General features: G+C 43.1%; 1 protein-coding gene across 2 annotated transcripts in view; it reads right to left on the bottom strand.

The window, feature by feature from the left end:
* Positions 1-18,186, bottom strand: part of LOC115107713 (sodium/potassium-transporting ATPase subunit beta-1-interacting protein 2) — a 144,129-nt gene extending 125,943 nt beyond the window's left edge. Inside the window, exon 1 of one of the 2 annotated variants that reach the window (XM_029631280.2) lies at positions 17,130-18,183. In XM_029631280.2, the coding sequence (XP_029487140.1) occupies positions 17,130-17,183 (54 nt within the window). In that variant the 5' untranslated portion in view covers positions 17,184-18,183. Of the gene's footprint in view, positions 1-17,129 lie in introns of both variants that reach the window. The other variant, XM_065008736.1, reaches the window with a different exon arrangement.
* Between the last annotated feature and the right edge of the window lie 304 nt (positions 18,187-18,490).

Below are 18,490 nucleotides of genomic sequence, written 5' to 3' on the forward strand. Positions count from 1 at the left end.
TAACCCCAGTCTGAGGTCCTGAGCGCTCTGGAGCAGGTTTTCATCTGTACTTTGCTCCGTTCATCTTTCCCTCGATCCTGACTAGTCTCACAGTCACTGACTCCGAAAAACATCCCCAAAGCATGATGCTGCCACCACCATGCTTCACCGTAGGGATGGTGCCAGGTTTGCTCCAGAAGTGACGCTTGGCATTCAGGCCAGAGAGTTCAATCTTGGTTTCAAGGTCCTTCTCCCCCGATTGCTGAGTTTGGCCAGGCGGCCAGCTCTAGGAAGAGTCTTGGTGGTTCCAAACGCCTTCCTTTTAAGAATGATGGAGGCCACTGTGTTCTTGGGGAACATCAATGCTGCAGACATTTTTTTGTATCCTTCCCCAGGTCTGTGCCTCGACACGATCCTGTCTCGGAGCTCTACGGACAATTCCTTTGACCTCATGGATTGGTTTTTGCTCTGACATGCACTGTCAATTGTGGGACCTTATATAGACAGGTGTGTGCCTTTCCAAATCATGCCTGATCAATTAGATTTGCCACAGGTGGACTCCAATCAAGTTGTAGAAACATCTCAAGGATGATCAATGAAAACAGGATGCACCTGAGCTCAATTCCGAGTCGCATAACAAAGAGTCTGAATACTTACGTAAATAAGGTATTTCAGTTGTTTTGTTTTTTTAATACATTTGCAAAAATGTCTAAACACCTGTTTTTTCTTTGTCATTATGGGGTATTGTGTGTAGATTGATAAGGATTTTTTTGTATTTAATTCATTTTAGAATAAGGCTGTAACTTAACAAAATGTAGAAAAAGTCAAGGGCTCTGAATACTTTCCGTAGGCACTGTATAGACACATCCTATGTGTTTTAATCAAATCAACTATATTCACTGAGCTTGTCTGATGCTTTAAGCACACGGTTTGATTAAATAATTAAGACACACAAATGACTAGAGGGAATCCGACCAGCAATTGATTTGATTGTGCCGGGCCGGGCTCAGACTTGCTGCGCTGTGTTAAAAAACATGACAGTGAGTGACTGTGACTAGCACCCATTGTCTCTCTCTCAAAGCGCATTTGTTATATAATAATATAATTTTTATTAGTGTTGCACCATTGTTCTTATGTAACATAACCATATACAATTTCAGTAGCACGTCTTAGTCACATGTCAGATGTGATGGACTGTACCATACCCACGGCCTCCACAATGGATCAGTCCGCTCAGACAGGAGCCAATCAGACAGGTGTCTTTTACACCATGATATACAGTGCCTTCGGAAAGTATTTAGACCCCCTTTAGACTTTTTCCACATTCTGTGGGGATGTTTTTCAGCAGCAGAGACTGCGAGACTGGTCAGGATCGAGGGAAAGATGAACGGAGCAAAGTAAAGAGAGATCCTTGATAAAAACCTGCTCGAGAGTGCTCAGGACCGCAGACTGGGGCGAAGGTTCACCTTCCATCATGACAACGACCCTAAGCACACAGCCAAGATAACGCAGGAGTTGCTTCGGGACAGGTCTCTGAATGTCCTTGAGTGACCCAGCCAGGGCCTGGACTTGAACCTGATCAAACATCTCTGGAGAGACCTGAAAATAGCTGTGCAGAAACGATCCCCATCCAACCTGACAGAGCTTGAGAGGATCTGTAGAGAAGAATGGGGGAAACTCCCCAAATATAAGTGTGCCAAGCTTGTAGTGTCATACCTAAGAAGACTCAGTACAAAGTACTGAGTAAAGGGTCAGAATACTTATGTAAATGTAATATTTCCGTCTTTAAAAAAAATAAATACAAATTAGCAAAACATTTTAAAACCTGTTTTTGCTTTGTCATTAGGGCTTATTGTGTGTGGATTGATGAGGGGAGAAAAACAATGTAATCATTTTTAGAGTAAGGCTGTAACGTAACAAAACGTGGAAAAATTCAAACGGTCTGTATAATTTCCGAAAGGCACTATATATATAGTATATATTTTTACGGCTGCTGCTCGACTAAAGAAATCTCGATCGACCAACAGCATTTCAACCAAACAATTGACCAGTCGACTAAATGGGGTCAGCCCTAGTAGAATTGCAGGAAATTTGCTTTAAAACAGTTAACAGGAGGGCCCTTAAAGTGTTCGGTCGACGACCGCACCATGGGACATGCCCATGGCCACTTTAAAGAATGCTTGATTCTCAAAGTCCTGCTGTGGGTCTTTTCCACTGGGGAGAAGGAGAAGGGGATAGAGAAATAAAGAGATGGAGAGATAAATAGAAAGAGAGAGTGAGTGAGGGAGAGAGAGTGTATGAGCATGCATGCACGTGCCTGTGAGTATTTGTGTGTACTATATGTGTGTGTGTGTGTGTGTGTGTGTGTGTGTGTGTGTGTGTGTGTGTGTGTGTGTGTGTGTGTGTGTGTGTGTGTGTGTGTGATCAAGACTATCCATAATTCCTGACCAGTTCCCCAGCCAGATCCTATTCACCCAAGGTCACCACAGTGATCCAGACAGCCATGCAATGCGGGCGACCGGAGAGCATCGCTCACTTCTAATGCAATCAGAGTCACCAGCCCACCACAAATACAGTACACCAAATAGTAGCCCAAAGGCATCCAGGAAATTATATTTATGAATCATGGACACCAATCACTTCACAAATGGGCTTGCCTTTCTGACAGCCACAAAAAATTGCCATCACAAAAGACTGCAGTCAATCTGGAAAACAGGGAACTGTTACTTGTTTGTCGGGTGCATTTGTGTTGCTGATATACAGCCACAGTGAGGTGAGGCTCCCAGCCACACATGGTGGAAAAAAAGCCCATAGGGGGCAGCAGCAGGAGGGGGGTCTGAGTAAGAGCATGACAAGAACACTAAACACATTACCACTTTGCCCACAGGACACCGCACTAGCTGATGTGGCAGAAAACACAGCCTCTGGTCCAAGGGGCTGCAGTGAGTTGGTGTGGAAAGTGTTATTTTTACTGGTTCAAATACATATAAGTCTGATGGGAGTATAAAACAACAAAAAAGGAGGTTGGAACAAAACCAAAATACTGCCAATGATACAGTACGGTACAGTCTTTATACATCTGTTTTGTATTCAAAACTCTCTAGTAGTCTGCTATTAATTGTTTTGGCACTGTTCCTCGCATTACTGCGCCTCCGAAACAATAACAATCCATTTGTAACTTTTACCTCTGTTGGAACCCAAAGACAGTTGCTCAGTTAAAATTCATTTAATTTGCTTGCAAAAAAAGTCAATCTAATGCCACTAATATATTCAGAGGAAGATTTCCTTCCTGTGCTCTAAAATATAATCACATTTTCTCCCTTGCGATAAGGAGGCCTCCTGGCAATGGCCCGAAGCGCATTTAGCATATGGATCGTTCCACCTCAAAAAGCAAAACAAATAGGATTTCGACACCCACCATCTCAGATTATTCTGAAATAGTTAAGATTAGCATTCCTGCAATATTATTTTCTTGAAATATAATTTGATCTCTGAGAAATTAAGCTAATTGATTGCACCCAAATTGTTCATTATAATTTATAGGATTCACATAATATTCAGCGCACAGAGATGGTGGCCTCGCTTTAAGTCCTTAGGGAACTATGCAGTAATTCGGTTTTTATGTATTATTTCTTACATTGTTAGCCCAGAAAATCTCAAGTGTTATTACACACAGCCGGGAAGAACTGTTGGATATAAGCGCAACGTCAATTTACCAACATTACGACCAGGAATACGACTTTCCCGAAGTGGATCCTTTGGACATGGGATCTAATCCCAGAGGCCGACCCAAAACAATGTTGTCATCGCAGGAGAGGCAGACGGAGCATTCTCTGTTTCACGGAAACATGGTTCACTCAAGATATGTTATCAGAGTCGGTACAGCCACCGGGTCTCTTCATGCGTCATGCCGACAGAAACAAACATCTCTCTGGTAAGAAGAAGGGCGGGGGTGTATGCCACATGACTAACAACTCATGGTGTAACATACAGGAACTCAAGTCCTTTTGTATCTCCCAAGAGAATTATCTTCGATTATAGTCACAGCCGTGTATATCCCCCCCCCAAGCAGATACCTCGTCGGCCCTGAAAGAACTTCACTGGACTCCTTGTAATCTGTAAACCATATATCCTGAGGCTGCATTTATTATAGCTGGGGATTTTAACAAAGCTAACTTGAGAACAAGGCTACCTAAATTCTACCAGCACAATGATTGTAGTACCTACTCGAGCAAAACACTGGACCTCTGCTACTCTAACTTCCACGATGCATACAAGGCCCTCGCCCGCCCTCCCTTCAGCAAATCTGATCATGACTCCATCTTCTTGCTCCCCTTCTATAGGCAGAAACTAAAACAGGAAGTGCCCATGCTTAGGTCTATACAACACTGGTCTGACCAACCGTATTCCCTGCTTCAAGATTGCTTCGATCACATAGATTGGGAAATGTTCCGGGTAGCCTCGGACAAAAACATTGACGAATACGCCGACTCGGTGAGTGAGTTTATTAGGAAGTGCATTGGAGATGTTGTACCCACTGTGACTATTAAAACCTTCCCGAACCAGAACTCGTGGATTGATGGCAGCATTCGAGCAAAACTGAAAGCGTAAACCTCCGTATTTAATCATGGCAAGGCGACTGGAAGCATGACCAAATACAAACAGTGTAGTTATTCCCTCCGCAAGGCAATCAAACAAGCAAAGCATCAGTATAGAGACAAAGTAGAGTCGCAATTCAATGGCTCAAACCCGAGATGTGTGTGGCAGGGTCTACAGGCAATCACGGATTACAAAAAGAAAACCAGCCCTATCGAGGACATCAATGTCTTGCTCCCAGAAAAAATAAAACAACTTCTTTGTGCGCTTTGAGGATAATACAGTGCCACCGACACGGCCCAATACCAAAGACTGTGGGCTCTCCTTCTCCGTGGCCAACGTGAGTAAAACATTTAAACGTGTTAACCCTTGCAAGATGTGCCGGCCCAGACGGCATCCCTAGCAGCGCCCTCAGAGCATGTGCAGACCAGCTGGCTGGTGTGTTTCTGGACATATTCAATCAACCGTTATCCCAGTCTGCTGTTCCCACATGCTTCAAGAGGGCCACCATTGTTCCTGTTCCCAAGAAAGCTAAGGTAATTGAACTAAATGACTATCGCCCCATTGCACTCACTTCCGTCATCATGAAGTGCTTTGAGAGACTAGTCAAGGATCATATAACCTCCACCCTACCTGATACCCAAGACCAACTCAAATTTGCTTACCGCCTCAATAGGTCCACCGTGGTGCAATTGCCATCACACTGCACACTGCCTTAGCCCATCTGGACACTGCCTTAGCCCATCTGGACAAGAGAAATACCTATGACTACCTATGACTACAGCTCAGCATTCAACACGATAGTACCCTCCAAACTCATCATTAAGCTTGAGACCCTGGGTCTCGACCCCGCCCTGTGCAGCTGGGTCCTGGACTTTCTGACGGGCGGCCCCCAGGTGGCGAAGGTAGGAATTAACATCTCCACCCCACTGATCCTCAACACTGGGGCCCCACAAGGGTGCGTTCTCAGCCCTCTCCTGTACACCCTGTTCAACCACGACTGTGTGGTCATGCTCCAACTCAATCACCAAGTTTGCTAACGACACTACAGTGGTAGGCTTGATTACCACAATGACGAGACATTACCCACATACACACACAATTTCTTCCTTTTTTAAAACGTTTTTACATTTACATTTAAGTGATTTAAGCATTTAAGCCCAATTGTCTTAAAAATCATCCTTTAACCTGTCTCGTCCACCTTAATCTACTCTGATTGAAGTGGATTTAGCAAGTGACATCAATAAGGATCATAGCTTTCACCTGGATTCACCTGGTCAGTCTACTATGTCATGGGAAGAGCAGGTGTTCCTAATGTTTTGTACACTCAGTGTACTTAAACAAAATATTGTTGCAAAAATGCTAATCTTATCTGTTTCTAACTACAGAAACAATTTCAGAACAATGGTGGGTGCCATTGCTTGCTGAAATGATATGGAACGACCAATTCGATCAGAGTGAGTGAGCGCTGAGTAACCAGTCCTCCAATCCCATAACCCCTCCATAAAAATCACCTCATGACGATAGCTAGGCCTGGCTCTGCAGCGCTTTGGTGGGCTTCTGGGCAGAAATATAGCCAAATCCCTGGTACTGAAATCTGCTATGATGGAACCCTGTTGATTCCTTTGAAAGACTCGGCAGAATCAAAGGATTTAGTCAGGATTCCAGGGCTTTATATAGGCCCTTACAGCAGCCCTGCACTCAAACCATATAATAATTCATCCACATACTGTAACGCTTGAAGAAAGCACCTAATAGTATTTGCAATTGAAAGGGACACTTTGCAGGTAAGCTCATGATTTTATAAAAAGAACGTCTGACCATCTAGTAATCTCAAAGCAGAGCGGCATTTACTAGGTTTTCATATAACAGCCTACAAATCAATATGGGAGACATTGGGTCCAGACCTGGCCAGCACTAGGACCTCTGGGCTACAGTGAAGCCATCTCAGGGTGTTACCCAGGTGACTGGCAGACAAGCTGGCTGACCTCCGCTGACCCTGACTAACTGGCCCCATCCCAGACCCTGGCCCTGCATCTGAGCCCCTGCTCATTGACAGATCACACGTTGGAATTGCTTTCACAGCTCTGGCAACCTGGAGCCATGTGCGTGGCATTATATCCTCATCTGTCCTTCAACCGCCACCATCAGCACAGCATTATGAGCAGCCATGATCGGGTTACCAGCGCCGCACAGACAATCAGCGTAAGTGCCTTGCAGAGGTGTGAGAGAGCCCAGTCGGCCCACTCATTACTGCCGCTTCCATCATTCATAAAAAATATTGTATGGGGATTGGACACCTGACATAACGGGCTTCACGAATATTGCCTCTCACCATTTCTATCAATCAAACTATAGTTTGCTACTGTCATTGTCGGTTTTTATGTGGGGCATTTCTGAGAGTGACGTGTCTGACTGTGTATGACTGTGTTTACTTGTACACTCACGTTGTTAAAGTACGGCAGTCCAACTGATTAGGTTCAGTCAGATTACAGATTCCATTACAGAGCATGAAGAGAGTACATCCAGATAGTTGCTGGCTGAAACGGTACACTCTGTGTGGTGTGTAGTTTAGCCCCAGTGTTAAAGCAATACAACAGCAGGAAAACCAATAGGATCGGATTACAGAGGGACTAGGAACAGAGTAATGTAATATGGTTAACTCAATTCATACAGTATATAATATGTTTGTTGCTCAGTAAAACACATCAAACATTAAAACTATGCAGAGGAAGGAAGCCTATGTGCTGGAACACACATACAGTGGGGCAAAAAAAGTATTTAGTCAGCCACCAATTGTGCAAGTTCTCCCACTTAAAAAGATGAGAGAGGCCTGTAATTTTCATCATAGGTACACTTCAACTATGACAGACAAAATGAGAGATTTTTAATGAATTTATTTGCAAATTATGGTGAAAAATAAGTATTTGGTCACCTACAAACAAGCAAGATTTCTGGCTCTCACAGACCTGTAACTTCTTCTTTAAGAGGCTCCTCTGTCCTCCACTCGTTACCTGTATTAATGGCACCTGTTTGAACTTGTTATCAGTATAAAAGACACCTGTTCACAACTTCAAACCGTCACACTCCAAACTCTACTATGGCCAAGACCAAAGAGCTGTCAAAAGACACCAGAAACAAAATTGTAGACCTGCACCAGGCTGGGAAGACTGAATCTGCAATAGGTAAGCAGCTTGGTTTGAAGAAATCAACTGTGGGAGCAATTATTAGGAAATGGAAGACATACAAGACCACTGATAATCTCCCTCGATCTGGGGCTCCACGCAAGATCTCCCCCCGTGGGGTCAAAGTGATCACAAGAACGGTGAGCAAAAATCCCAGAACCACACGGGGGGACCTAGTGAATGACCTGCAGAGAGCTGGGACCAAAGTAACAAAGCCTACCATCAGTAACACACTACGCCGCCAGGGACTCAAACCCTGAAGTGCCAGACGTGTCCCCCTGCTTAAGCCAGTACATGTCCAGGCCCGTCTGAAGTTTGCTAGAGAGCATTTGGATGATCCAGAAGAATATTGGGAGAATGTCATATGGTCAGATGAAACCAAAATATAACTTTTTGGTAAAAACTCAACTTGTTTGGAGGACAAAGAATGCTGAGTTGCATCCAAAGAACACCATACCTACTGTGAAGCATGGGGGTGGAAACATCATACTTTGGGGCTGTTTTTCTGCAAAGGGACCAGGACGACTGATCCGTGTAAAGGAAAGAATGAATGGGGCCATGTATCATGAGATTTTGAGTGAAAACCATGACAATGATCCAAAACACACCGCCCAGGCAACGAAGGAGTGGCTTCGTAATAAGCATTTCAAGGTCCTGGAGTGGCCTAGCCAGTCTCCAGATCTCAACCCCATAGAAAATCTTTGGAGGGAGTTGAAAGTCCGTGTTGCCCAGCAACAGCCCCAAAAGATCACTGCTCTAGAGGAGATCTGCATGGAGGAATGGGCCAAAATAGCAGCAACAGTGTGTGAAAACCTTGTGAAGACTTACAGAAAACGTTTGACCTCTGTCATTGCCAACAAAGGGTATATAACAAAGTATTGAGATAAACTTTTGTTATTGACCAAATACTTATTTTCCACCATCATTTGCAAATAAATTCATTAAAAATCCTACAATGTGATTTTCTGGATTTGTTTTTTCTCATTTTGTCTGTCATAGTTGAAGTTGTCATAGTCATGTCATAGTCATAGTTGAATTGTACCTATGATGAAAATGACAGGCCTCTCTCATCTTTTTAAGTGGGAGAACTTGCACACAATTGGTGGCTGACTAAATACTTTTTTGCCCCACTGTAACTGGTAGACTTCAGTATAGTACAAACCTCCGGCTAATGATCAAGCAGTAGAATTTTTTTCTCTTCACATCAGTTTTTTCTCTTCACATCTCTATGTAATGTGTGTAGCCTAATGTTGTAATGTTTTTGCACCATGGAATTTATGGACCACAATGGAAATAAGTCTCTGCCTTTTTTACGTTATCCCTGTCATGTTTAAAAATATATGTACTGTGTGTATGTGTTTTCTTTTACTGGCAAAACCAATCAATTAATCAACCAATCAGTCAACCAATCAATCAATCAGTCAACCAGCCAATCAATCAAACTATCAATCAACCCAACCCCCCCCCCCCCCCCCCCCTTGACAGCATTTCCAAAGGAGATGTTATGAGGGCCACATGACAAAAGAGACCTGCTTATTTCCTGAGGCACAGCACAGACACAGAGGGCCTTTGGCTTCCTCCAGCAGGAGATTGGATGTCATACATCAGTCTTCAACAACCACAGAGCTACACAGAGCAAGACCAATCTAGCTTGGTACTGTCACAGACAGACAGGCATTATCTATAAGCTTAGTGAGAGGAGCGAGCGGGATAACAAGTCTACCTCCCCGGGCTGTCTGGGGCTGTTGTTTGTGAAGGTCATCACCCTGTCTCATTATAATATCTGGGTAGTAAGTGAAAACTCACACAAGCCAAGTTCGTGCATGCAATGCCTTGAGTTATACTTGTGATTTCACTCCGACAAAGACCGCTGAGTAATATTCCCTCTCACATGCAGTCCTTTCATTCTAAGGTACACACACACACGCAACACACACATGCATACACATACACACCACAGAAGTGGCTACAAGAACAGTTACATGGTTTGGTTCTCCCTCATCTCCCCCGCCATGTCTTGTTTCATATAAGCATCTTTGTTTTGGTCTCAATGGGATTACATACTCAGTGTTTCACCGCTGCAGTCAGAGAGAACATCCCCAGGGATTTAACACAGCAGACAGGTTATGCAGAGGCACTATGGGTACCGGTATTCATATTTAATGGAGAACAGGCTGTTTATTATTAGATTGTAAAGTTTGGGAACACTGCTTTTAGGAGAAGATTCGTAGGTAACAACTGGAGCTTGAAACAGTCCATTTATATATTGATCTAATAACTATACATTTTTTCCCCAAAATAACAGCTTTCTGTCAGAATAAAAATTCCTCACATCATAAAAGTATCATTATAAACTGGGTGGTTCGAGCCCTGAATGCTGAATGGTTGACAGCCCTGGTATATCAGACCGTATACCACGGTATGACAAACAATTGATTTTTACTGCTCTAACTACGTTGATAACCAGTTTATAATAGCAATAAGTCACCTCAGGGGTTTGTGGTATATGGCCAATATACCACGTCTAAGGGCTGTAGCCAGGCACTCTGCTTAGCGGCGTGCATAAGAATAGCCCTTAGCCGTGGTATATTGGCCATATACCACATCCGTGCCTTATTGCTAAAATATAACACATTCTTTGACATGTCATCATGGCACAGGCCCCTCATCTCTTGAACAGTCAGTTGTCATTGTTCCTAAGCATCCCTGAACCAATCACTTCTACAATGTTTACGTATCAATCCATCCCTCTAATAAACAGGCAGGCAGGTCCTCACAGAGACATGGTGTCTGCCCTACATCCCCACACTCAAGGCTCATCGCTGAGGTCAAACCCCATGTAATGAGAGCTGTCCTCAGAGCCGTGAACATGCCCATCCACAGCGCCATGTTTACTTATCTCTGGCATTAATCAGTCATCCACTAGCCTAGTCATCCCATCCCCATCCAGCGGCTAGCTCTGTTTATCCCCCAAGGTCCTCCAAAATTACCCTGCAGAAGGCCTCTGATGTGCCTTTAGACCTGTGGCCACTCAGGCCTGCCCTCGTCTCTCTACAACCACCTCTCACATGCCTCGCTGCCTCATAGCCACTCTACCGAGCCACATGCTTTCATTGCATTTTCACAGCGTTCTGACAACAGTCAAATGGCCGGAAAGAGATTGAGCAGGATAGAATAACAACTTTGGTTGGCAGACTGCATTTAGTTATCAAAAGTTAACGCCTAACTCACAGTGCTGTTGTCAGACAAAGCTGGAATATTTAGTAGCTTGTCCAGCTGTCAGAAGTTGGGAGTCCAATTTAAATACTTCTGCAGTTAGACACATTGTGCTGCCTGCATTTATTGCCTGTTACTTGCTGTTGCTAAGATACAGTGTCATTTAAAAAAAATACTTCAGCTCAATGGAGAATTACCCTAACAAACAGACAGCAGCACTGAGGTTCATCTCATTGTCCTTGTACTACTGTATGTACTGAAGGCATCTCTCCTGTCAGCAAGATAGACAGGGATGAGAGGACAGGTTAAGGTAAAATTAGGGGTTAAAAGCAATTGGGCATAAACTTTCTAGAGTGACGAGATCCCCCCCCCCCCCCACACACACACATATTCACAGCACTCATAGTTATGGGTCTTGCTAAGATTTAAGGGATTTATAACATTTTGAAGAGTCATTAAATATTTCTGCCTTCTTAGATATCAATGGCAGTACAGGAGATGATGGATTTTGCTCTTCTCCACATCAAGGACTTTCTTTACATGACAGGCAGCTTTCTGTGACATGTACCTCTCATCTCTCAACCTGCAAACGCTATTTACCTTCATCTTTCTGACTGCATAGACCACCGACTGGCAATGCCTCAGTCACTACAGAGGTTGGCAGACAATGCTGAGAAGCAAGCCACCGCTCCTCTAACATTATGTGGTCTCTATCATTTGTGCAGAAGGGATGGATGAGTCAATCAAATTAGAACAGGTAGCTGAGAGAGTAGCATATGGGTTTGCAGTGTGTTAGTTCCCTCAGCAAAATCAGTGTAAAGGCTGAAGGGATGTGTCTGGATCTGATAGGACTGCGTGGCGGAAAATAATGCATTCATTGTAATAACCCATGTTAGAATCTAATCAAGGGATGTTATTACATTATAATATGGTTAGTGGTGGTACTACAAATAGCCTCAGGATATAGTTTAGTAGACTCATAAGCCAATAAAACCTAATGAAACATGGCACCACTCTGCAGTTACTCCCATATATTTCTATATAAATAAATTATCCTTTGATCTGCTAACAAGCATACTGTACTGGTTCACTTGGAACAAGAGGATTTTCACATTTTCTTAAGGGGTAAACAATAAAAAACAAACCAGGCAAAACCTAGCTCTCCATTTGGATAAACGCAGGGGGTTTTGCAAGCCAGGCAGTAAATATTGAGAGAGAATTTACTCACCAACTTACTGCCCCATCTGTCAATGCTGAAAACCTAAAGTCATGTTCCGAGCCAGCTGATGGCAACTTTGTAGCTGTTGACAGATTTTTTCTAGGCTAATGATGTCGCACAACCTGCTTTTTTCCCCGGAATCAATAAAGTGTTGCTGTCAGGGCCTAATTCAAAGCCTTGTTGTGTTGGAAGCCAAATGCATAAATCCAGCTTAGTATGTTACAACTGGAAGAAAAACCAGCCAGTAAAAAACGAAACCAACAGCCTACTGCACCAGTGGATAGATTTAGACAGATGCTATCCCTAAAAACATGAAATACATTAAACAGAAATGCAGAGAAGTAAACTTCCTAACACTGAAACTTGCTAGGCTTAACTCCATGACAAGAATGAATGTATGAAATGGATTACAGGGTAAGCATAGCAGAGACAAAATGCAATTATGCATTTGCAGCCAGTGTAGTGCTATATTCATTAATACCTATAATATCATATAAGTGTGCTGATGGCAGGTCTGGGACTGCAGAGCAGAAGACAAATATGGGCCCTGGGGTGAGGAATTTGGACAATTTATACCAGTCATTCTACAATCCGGGATTGATCCTTCATTTTCCCCATCTCTGGAGTGAATTCGCATTCTGATTCCTAAATTCAATGAAATTCTCCACCAAGACTGTTAGGGCCCAATTTGTAGATGCATCTCCTCTATGCTCTTTTATGATCCCTCCAGATGTTTGCTTTGGATCACGTTGTCAGGATGAACGTTTCATGGATATACCTGAAAGTAGGCATACCAATCCTAACAAAAATGTCAAATTGAGCATCAGCAGAAACGTCTTATGCTAGATAAGCACAGAATATGGTTAATGAGTAGGTACTGTAGAGGATGTGGAGGTAAGTGACATCTCATATCTCACCCTGTAGGCTTGGAGTTGTGAATAGAGTCGTGATACCCTTAAAGACCATCAACATGATGAGTTCACTACATAAAATAAGTGGATACATTTCTTCAGACTCGATTCCAGATGAATTATAAAGGCATGTCCATTTACTATTCGCCCGACCAATTAGTTTACAATATCAGTCTAAACACATATTCCCAATGGTTTACCTGCCCTGCTTCAATGATCTACAGCAAACGGACCATAAATAACAAACTACAGCTCATTCAGGAATGCAATACCAACTTGGTCAATAACGCTGTAATTGCTATGTACCTCAAGGCTTTTTTGCTTGGACTTAATTAGTCTATTGGAGATTCTGCCCCTCCCATAATTTGACTTAGACTTTAGTGTCAGTTTACTTGAACACAATACCTTAATGGAAATGCAGAAAATACCTAAATACTCTAGTAATGATGCACTGATATGAAAGCTATAATAGCTCTTTATGTTTCTCCACACCACTAATGTGTTGTGGAGACAGAGCGTACAATACTTCATACAGTGAATGAATGTAATTGGAGGACATGTAAATGAGTAGGCCTCCTGTACACCATCCCCTCCTCAGAGGGCCACAGCTCAATCAAGAGCAGAAGTTCAGACCTCCCACACCTAGCAACCACACGGAGACCAGCTGCCAGTAGCCAACATCAGTCAGGAAATTACATCTTCAAACATAGCCCAGCTTTCATGCCAACTATTTCAGATGTAAGAATAGTACAGGGTAAGTGCTCTGGACAGTTAACAGCTTTCCTTAGAAATGTATTGACTGCTTTATAGGGTTTAATTCATGCCACACACACGGCCTACCCAGCTGTCTTTGTTTAGCCTGCAGGCATGTCTAGGGGTGACGCACACAGTTAACATTCACTGATGTAAAAAGCTGGAATCAAAGAACTTAGGACCAATTATCTTTTAAAGGTCCAATGCTGCAACCATCTGGTCAACAGCTTCCTATCTACTGTCCCTCCCAGCAGCCACCTTACCCGGCTGCTGTTTAAACATCCTACAACAATGAGACTATCCCATAACAACACAGGGCGATGAGTTGTAGTTCGTTGGTGGTCGTAACCAGCTGTAACAGAGAATCTTGACCTCCCATGGTTAATGCCTTTCCTTTCCAGCAGATGCTGATGAGCGATGGCAGTGTTTAACTTTCACTATCAGATAACAAAGATACAATAAGAGTTGGGGAACCTGACTAATTTACACTACTGAGGAACCATATTCATATTGATCTGCTATCTCTGCTCCCACAGAAACACCAACAGTTTGGTCGAATGAGAAGCTAGCATATTTAACAGTTTAACACATATTAACTCATATGTATTCAAATGTAAATGTGTGAAGCTTTTTTCAGTAGAACATACTAGCAATGTGACATTAACCATGATAAATGTATGTAGTATGAAGCCTACTTGGTAGGTTAAGCTATCACAAAAATAGTCTGGAGATAGAGGAAATACACTGTAAACTACACAGCATTTCAACGTGCACGTGATGAGGTCATTCATGAAAACTGAATAATAACTGAGAGGTTCAAAAGCAGGATAAAAACAGGTCAATAAACCCTGACATTGTGTAACATTTCATTTCATAATTGGTCAATTAATCAGATACACTTGAACAGCACAATCTCCTCTTAATCCTTGTTCGGTATTGTGTGAATTATTCCCATATTAAGATCCATTCTGAAGCACGGATTGAAGCACAAACCAAAGGAAAAATGTAACTGTGGTTATTAAACCATTTTAAAAGCTTTTCCTCATGCTTATTTAGCATGGATCATATGGTTGGACAACAAATGGTCCCTTTGAAGTCGTTTTGAGAGCATTAGTTCTTGGTTGTTTAAGTGTTGTGTTTACAAATATACTGAGGCGATGCTTGAAAGACCCAGCATGATAAACTGTTAAGTTCAAATGGTCTAATCAAGGCACATGCATATATTGCAATAATAATGAGGCCTATATTTTTGGTGCATAATTGCTATGCTATAATATGACTACACATCAAATGGTTTGGAAATAGTCTACAAGTTCTGACATCAGCCAAGGCCAAGCAGTCAGCTCGAGTTAAAGGGAAAAGCCCAGATGATTAGATAAGCCTAACAGGACTTTCCTACCGACTAGAGGAGTCTGTTACCAAAAATACAGCTGCTGCTTCAGAGCATTAACAAAACACTAACTGCTGCTGCTGCTAAAAGTGGCCTAGTGGAAAAGGATGCATTTCTACTGCAGCTTTGAGACACCACAGATGTGTTGGGAGTGAGCAACCCTGGCGTGCAGTAGGTAGGCCACACAGGACCAGAGACGTGTTTGGCTAAATCCAGCCTGTCAGGAGGATTGGGAAAGGTCATCTCCAGCTCTGTGTGCATGAGAGCTTATTGATCATAGGAATATCTGTGGGTGAGGGTGGCCAAGGTATCAGTGCTTCAGAACAAATCCAGAGTGGGCTTTCAGACACAGCTGTCCTGTGATCTCTGCTGAAATCTCCCACATCAAACAACACTCACTGTACAGAACAGGTACACGGTGTCTGTGGAGCACCGACATTTGTCATCAGAACATATGAAAAAGTTTGAGTAAACAAACTAACAGTAGCACAAATGAAGACATTTTCACTACAACCAAATATACTTGCAAACATTTCCTTTTCAAGTGCTAAGAGAGGAATAAAACCCTCTTAGAAAGGAGGTGGCTTATCATTTTCTGTAAAAGTGCAGCAATCTGCTAACCATGTGAGGAGAGCAGACCCATAGCTAGGTCTCTAGCCAGGAGAACTGTGAGCTGTCATTAAGACTCCAGGGGGGTGGCCTTGCCCACCACGACTCAGCTGAGTCTCTCTAACAGGGGCATGTTATAAGACATGTATAGCCATCTGCACATGCTTAAGGGGCAAGCTGAACAAAACTTGTAATGTCATGTGACCTATCACCCTAGGGTGATTTATCATAGATACCAGCTGGTGGATAGTGTTGAGATTGTCACCACCACCTACTATCAGTTAAGTGACAGTGAGTCACTGTAGGCTAAAGGTAATATGTTTTATGATTAGAGAGACATCTTCATGAGTGGTGAAACAAGAGGCATGTACAAGGCTACTTGCCTCTCTAAAAGACCCGAACACCTGCAATAATAGTCCATCACCTCACCTGACATCAGCCACTGAATGTGATAATGTTACCCAGAATACAGTATGTTGACTAGCATCACTTCCAGTACATTTGAGTCATTGATGATTGCATTATCGGTTGCAATCCATCTAATTCCACAATAATCCTACATGGCTCTTAGCCGACTCCACGATTTACGATGGGGTTGAGCCGCGACTACTGTGGGCAGACTGGAGCTCCGACGTTTTTGTTTAATACAAAACAACTGATCTCAGCACCCAAAGAATAGCCCGCAATTACAAAGAACACTGTAGTTTGTAATTGCGGGCTATTATTTGGGTGCTGAAATCAATATTTTTTAAATATTTTTTTTGACATAAACTACATTTTATGTGACGTCGGAGCTCACACCGCCCACACTAGTCGCTGATGAACTAAATCGTAAATTGTGGAGTTAGGTTTATTTTGACATTTCTCACCGACTGTATGGCGGAACCATTCACAAACACAACCCATCCCCGCCATATCACCATGCTTCCCTGGCATCTGTCCCATGTGGTACAGCTGGTAAGAAGCCTCTCATGCGTGCAGTCAGTGAGCACCGGGAGGAGCAGATGCGTGAGAGCGTCCCTTTTGCTCCAAATGATCATATTCCCCCAGGGAATGGTCCGCTCTCTGAATTGTGGATTCGGTCGTACTACTGGGCAAGGGTGTTACAGGCCATCTTAACCATACAGTTATTGATTTAGGGCGGAATAGTTGACTTAGGAGTGCATGTCCGCAGTTGGCTACTGTACAGGGAAGTAGCTATATATCACCCTCATCGCATCTCCCCATAAGGAAAACCATTACGCATGTAATAATTATTGTCATAAACTCACCAATTGAATGCCACAGATAAAGGCCAGGGTGCATCGGCCACTGCAACAACCCATTGTGTACTGTCCACTTTGGATCTCCGCTCCACGTGGGTCGCTGTAACTCCCAAATCCCCGAATCTCTCCGCAGGTCGCCCGGGCAGTTCCAATGACGCGACCACACTGCACAGCGGCGTGCGTTTCAGGCACAAATAGATGAAGACAATTATGATTGGCCAAACAATTTGATAATATATATTATGTCTCAACAAATAGTGGAGAACTTTGAATTAGTCATACGGGTCCAGCTGTTCAAAATTCTGAAAGTCGGTCAGCTCTTAATTAGCAGAATTAGGCCTACTATCTGGTTATTATACGTTCGAGCAGTCCAGGGATAAACCATAAACTACAATTAAAGCCTCTACAAAAAAACTCCAATCAAACATGGTCCAGAATAAAGTGCCAGTGGGCACTAGGCAGAATAGTATCCTATCCTGAACACAGTGGCCACTTGAAGAAATGAACTGTGTCAGGCTATTTCTGAAAGGGTCCTTTGCTGAGAAACAAAGCAAGCCAGTGTTCTTTAAGCCGATGGGGTTCTTCTCATCGCTCCTCCCTCCACGGTCGGGTTGTTCGGGTCCCAGTCTGTAACTGAACTAAACAGCGCGCGTCCTTTACTTTTCACACAGAAATGCTATGGACAATGTAGAATTCAAAGCAGTCCGCCGTTATTTTCCCTACTTAAAGCTTTCTCATAGGAGGCATGCTACGAATATGAGAATTTCAGTTATGTCCAAAATCGGTGGTGCTGAACACAGTCCTAGTATCCTTCTCAGCAGCACTGTGCATCCTCACTCGCCCGGATTTCATAACGGCTGATTGTCCCTTGTTGGACATGTAACATTGTTCACTTACACATAGAGAATCCCGGTCATATACTGTAGATATTGTCGGTAAGACAGACAGTGCAGTAAAAAGACGGACAAAAGAGAAACGCGGTTCACCTTGCGCGGTCGCCAGCCCCACCATCTGACGCTCCAGATTGAATGAACCACACGCAGTGTTATACACCGCAGGGAAGCGGCTACGTTCCTTTGAGCCGGAGATGAGATATAGAGTGCAACTGAGGACCTGGCCATCACTGAATACACTGGATTAGCCCTCCGTTCCGATTCGCACTGGGTGTCAACCCAGTGGGAGTTGATTTGATATAGAACTAATGATACTTTTGATTTATCACTTGTAAATCAGGATGACAGAGAGTCATCCAAAACAACACCTCAATTAAATGAAAGATTTTAAAAAAGGTTAGCTTATTGATGTAGTCAAATAATAATAGGGCAATACTAACAGGCCTTTAATTTAATTCATTTTAGCGGACAGTT

This window comes from Oncorhynchus nerka, linkage group LG24, assembly GCF_034236695.1.
Source record: "Oncorhynchus nerka isolate Pitt River linkage group LG24, Oner_Uvic_2.0, whole genome shotgun sequence".
NCBI lineage: Eukaryota > Metazoa > Chordata > Actinopteri > Salmoniformes > Salmonidae > Oncorhynchus > Oncorhynchus nerka.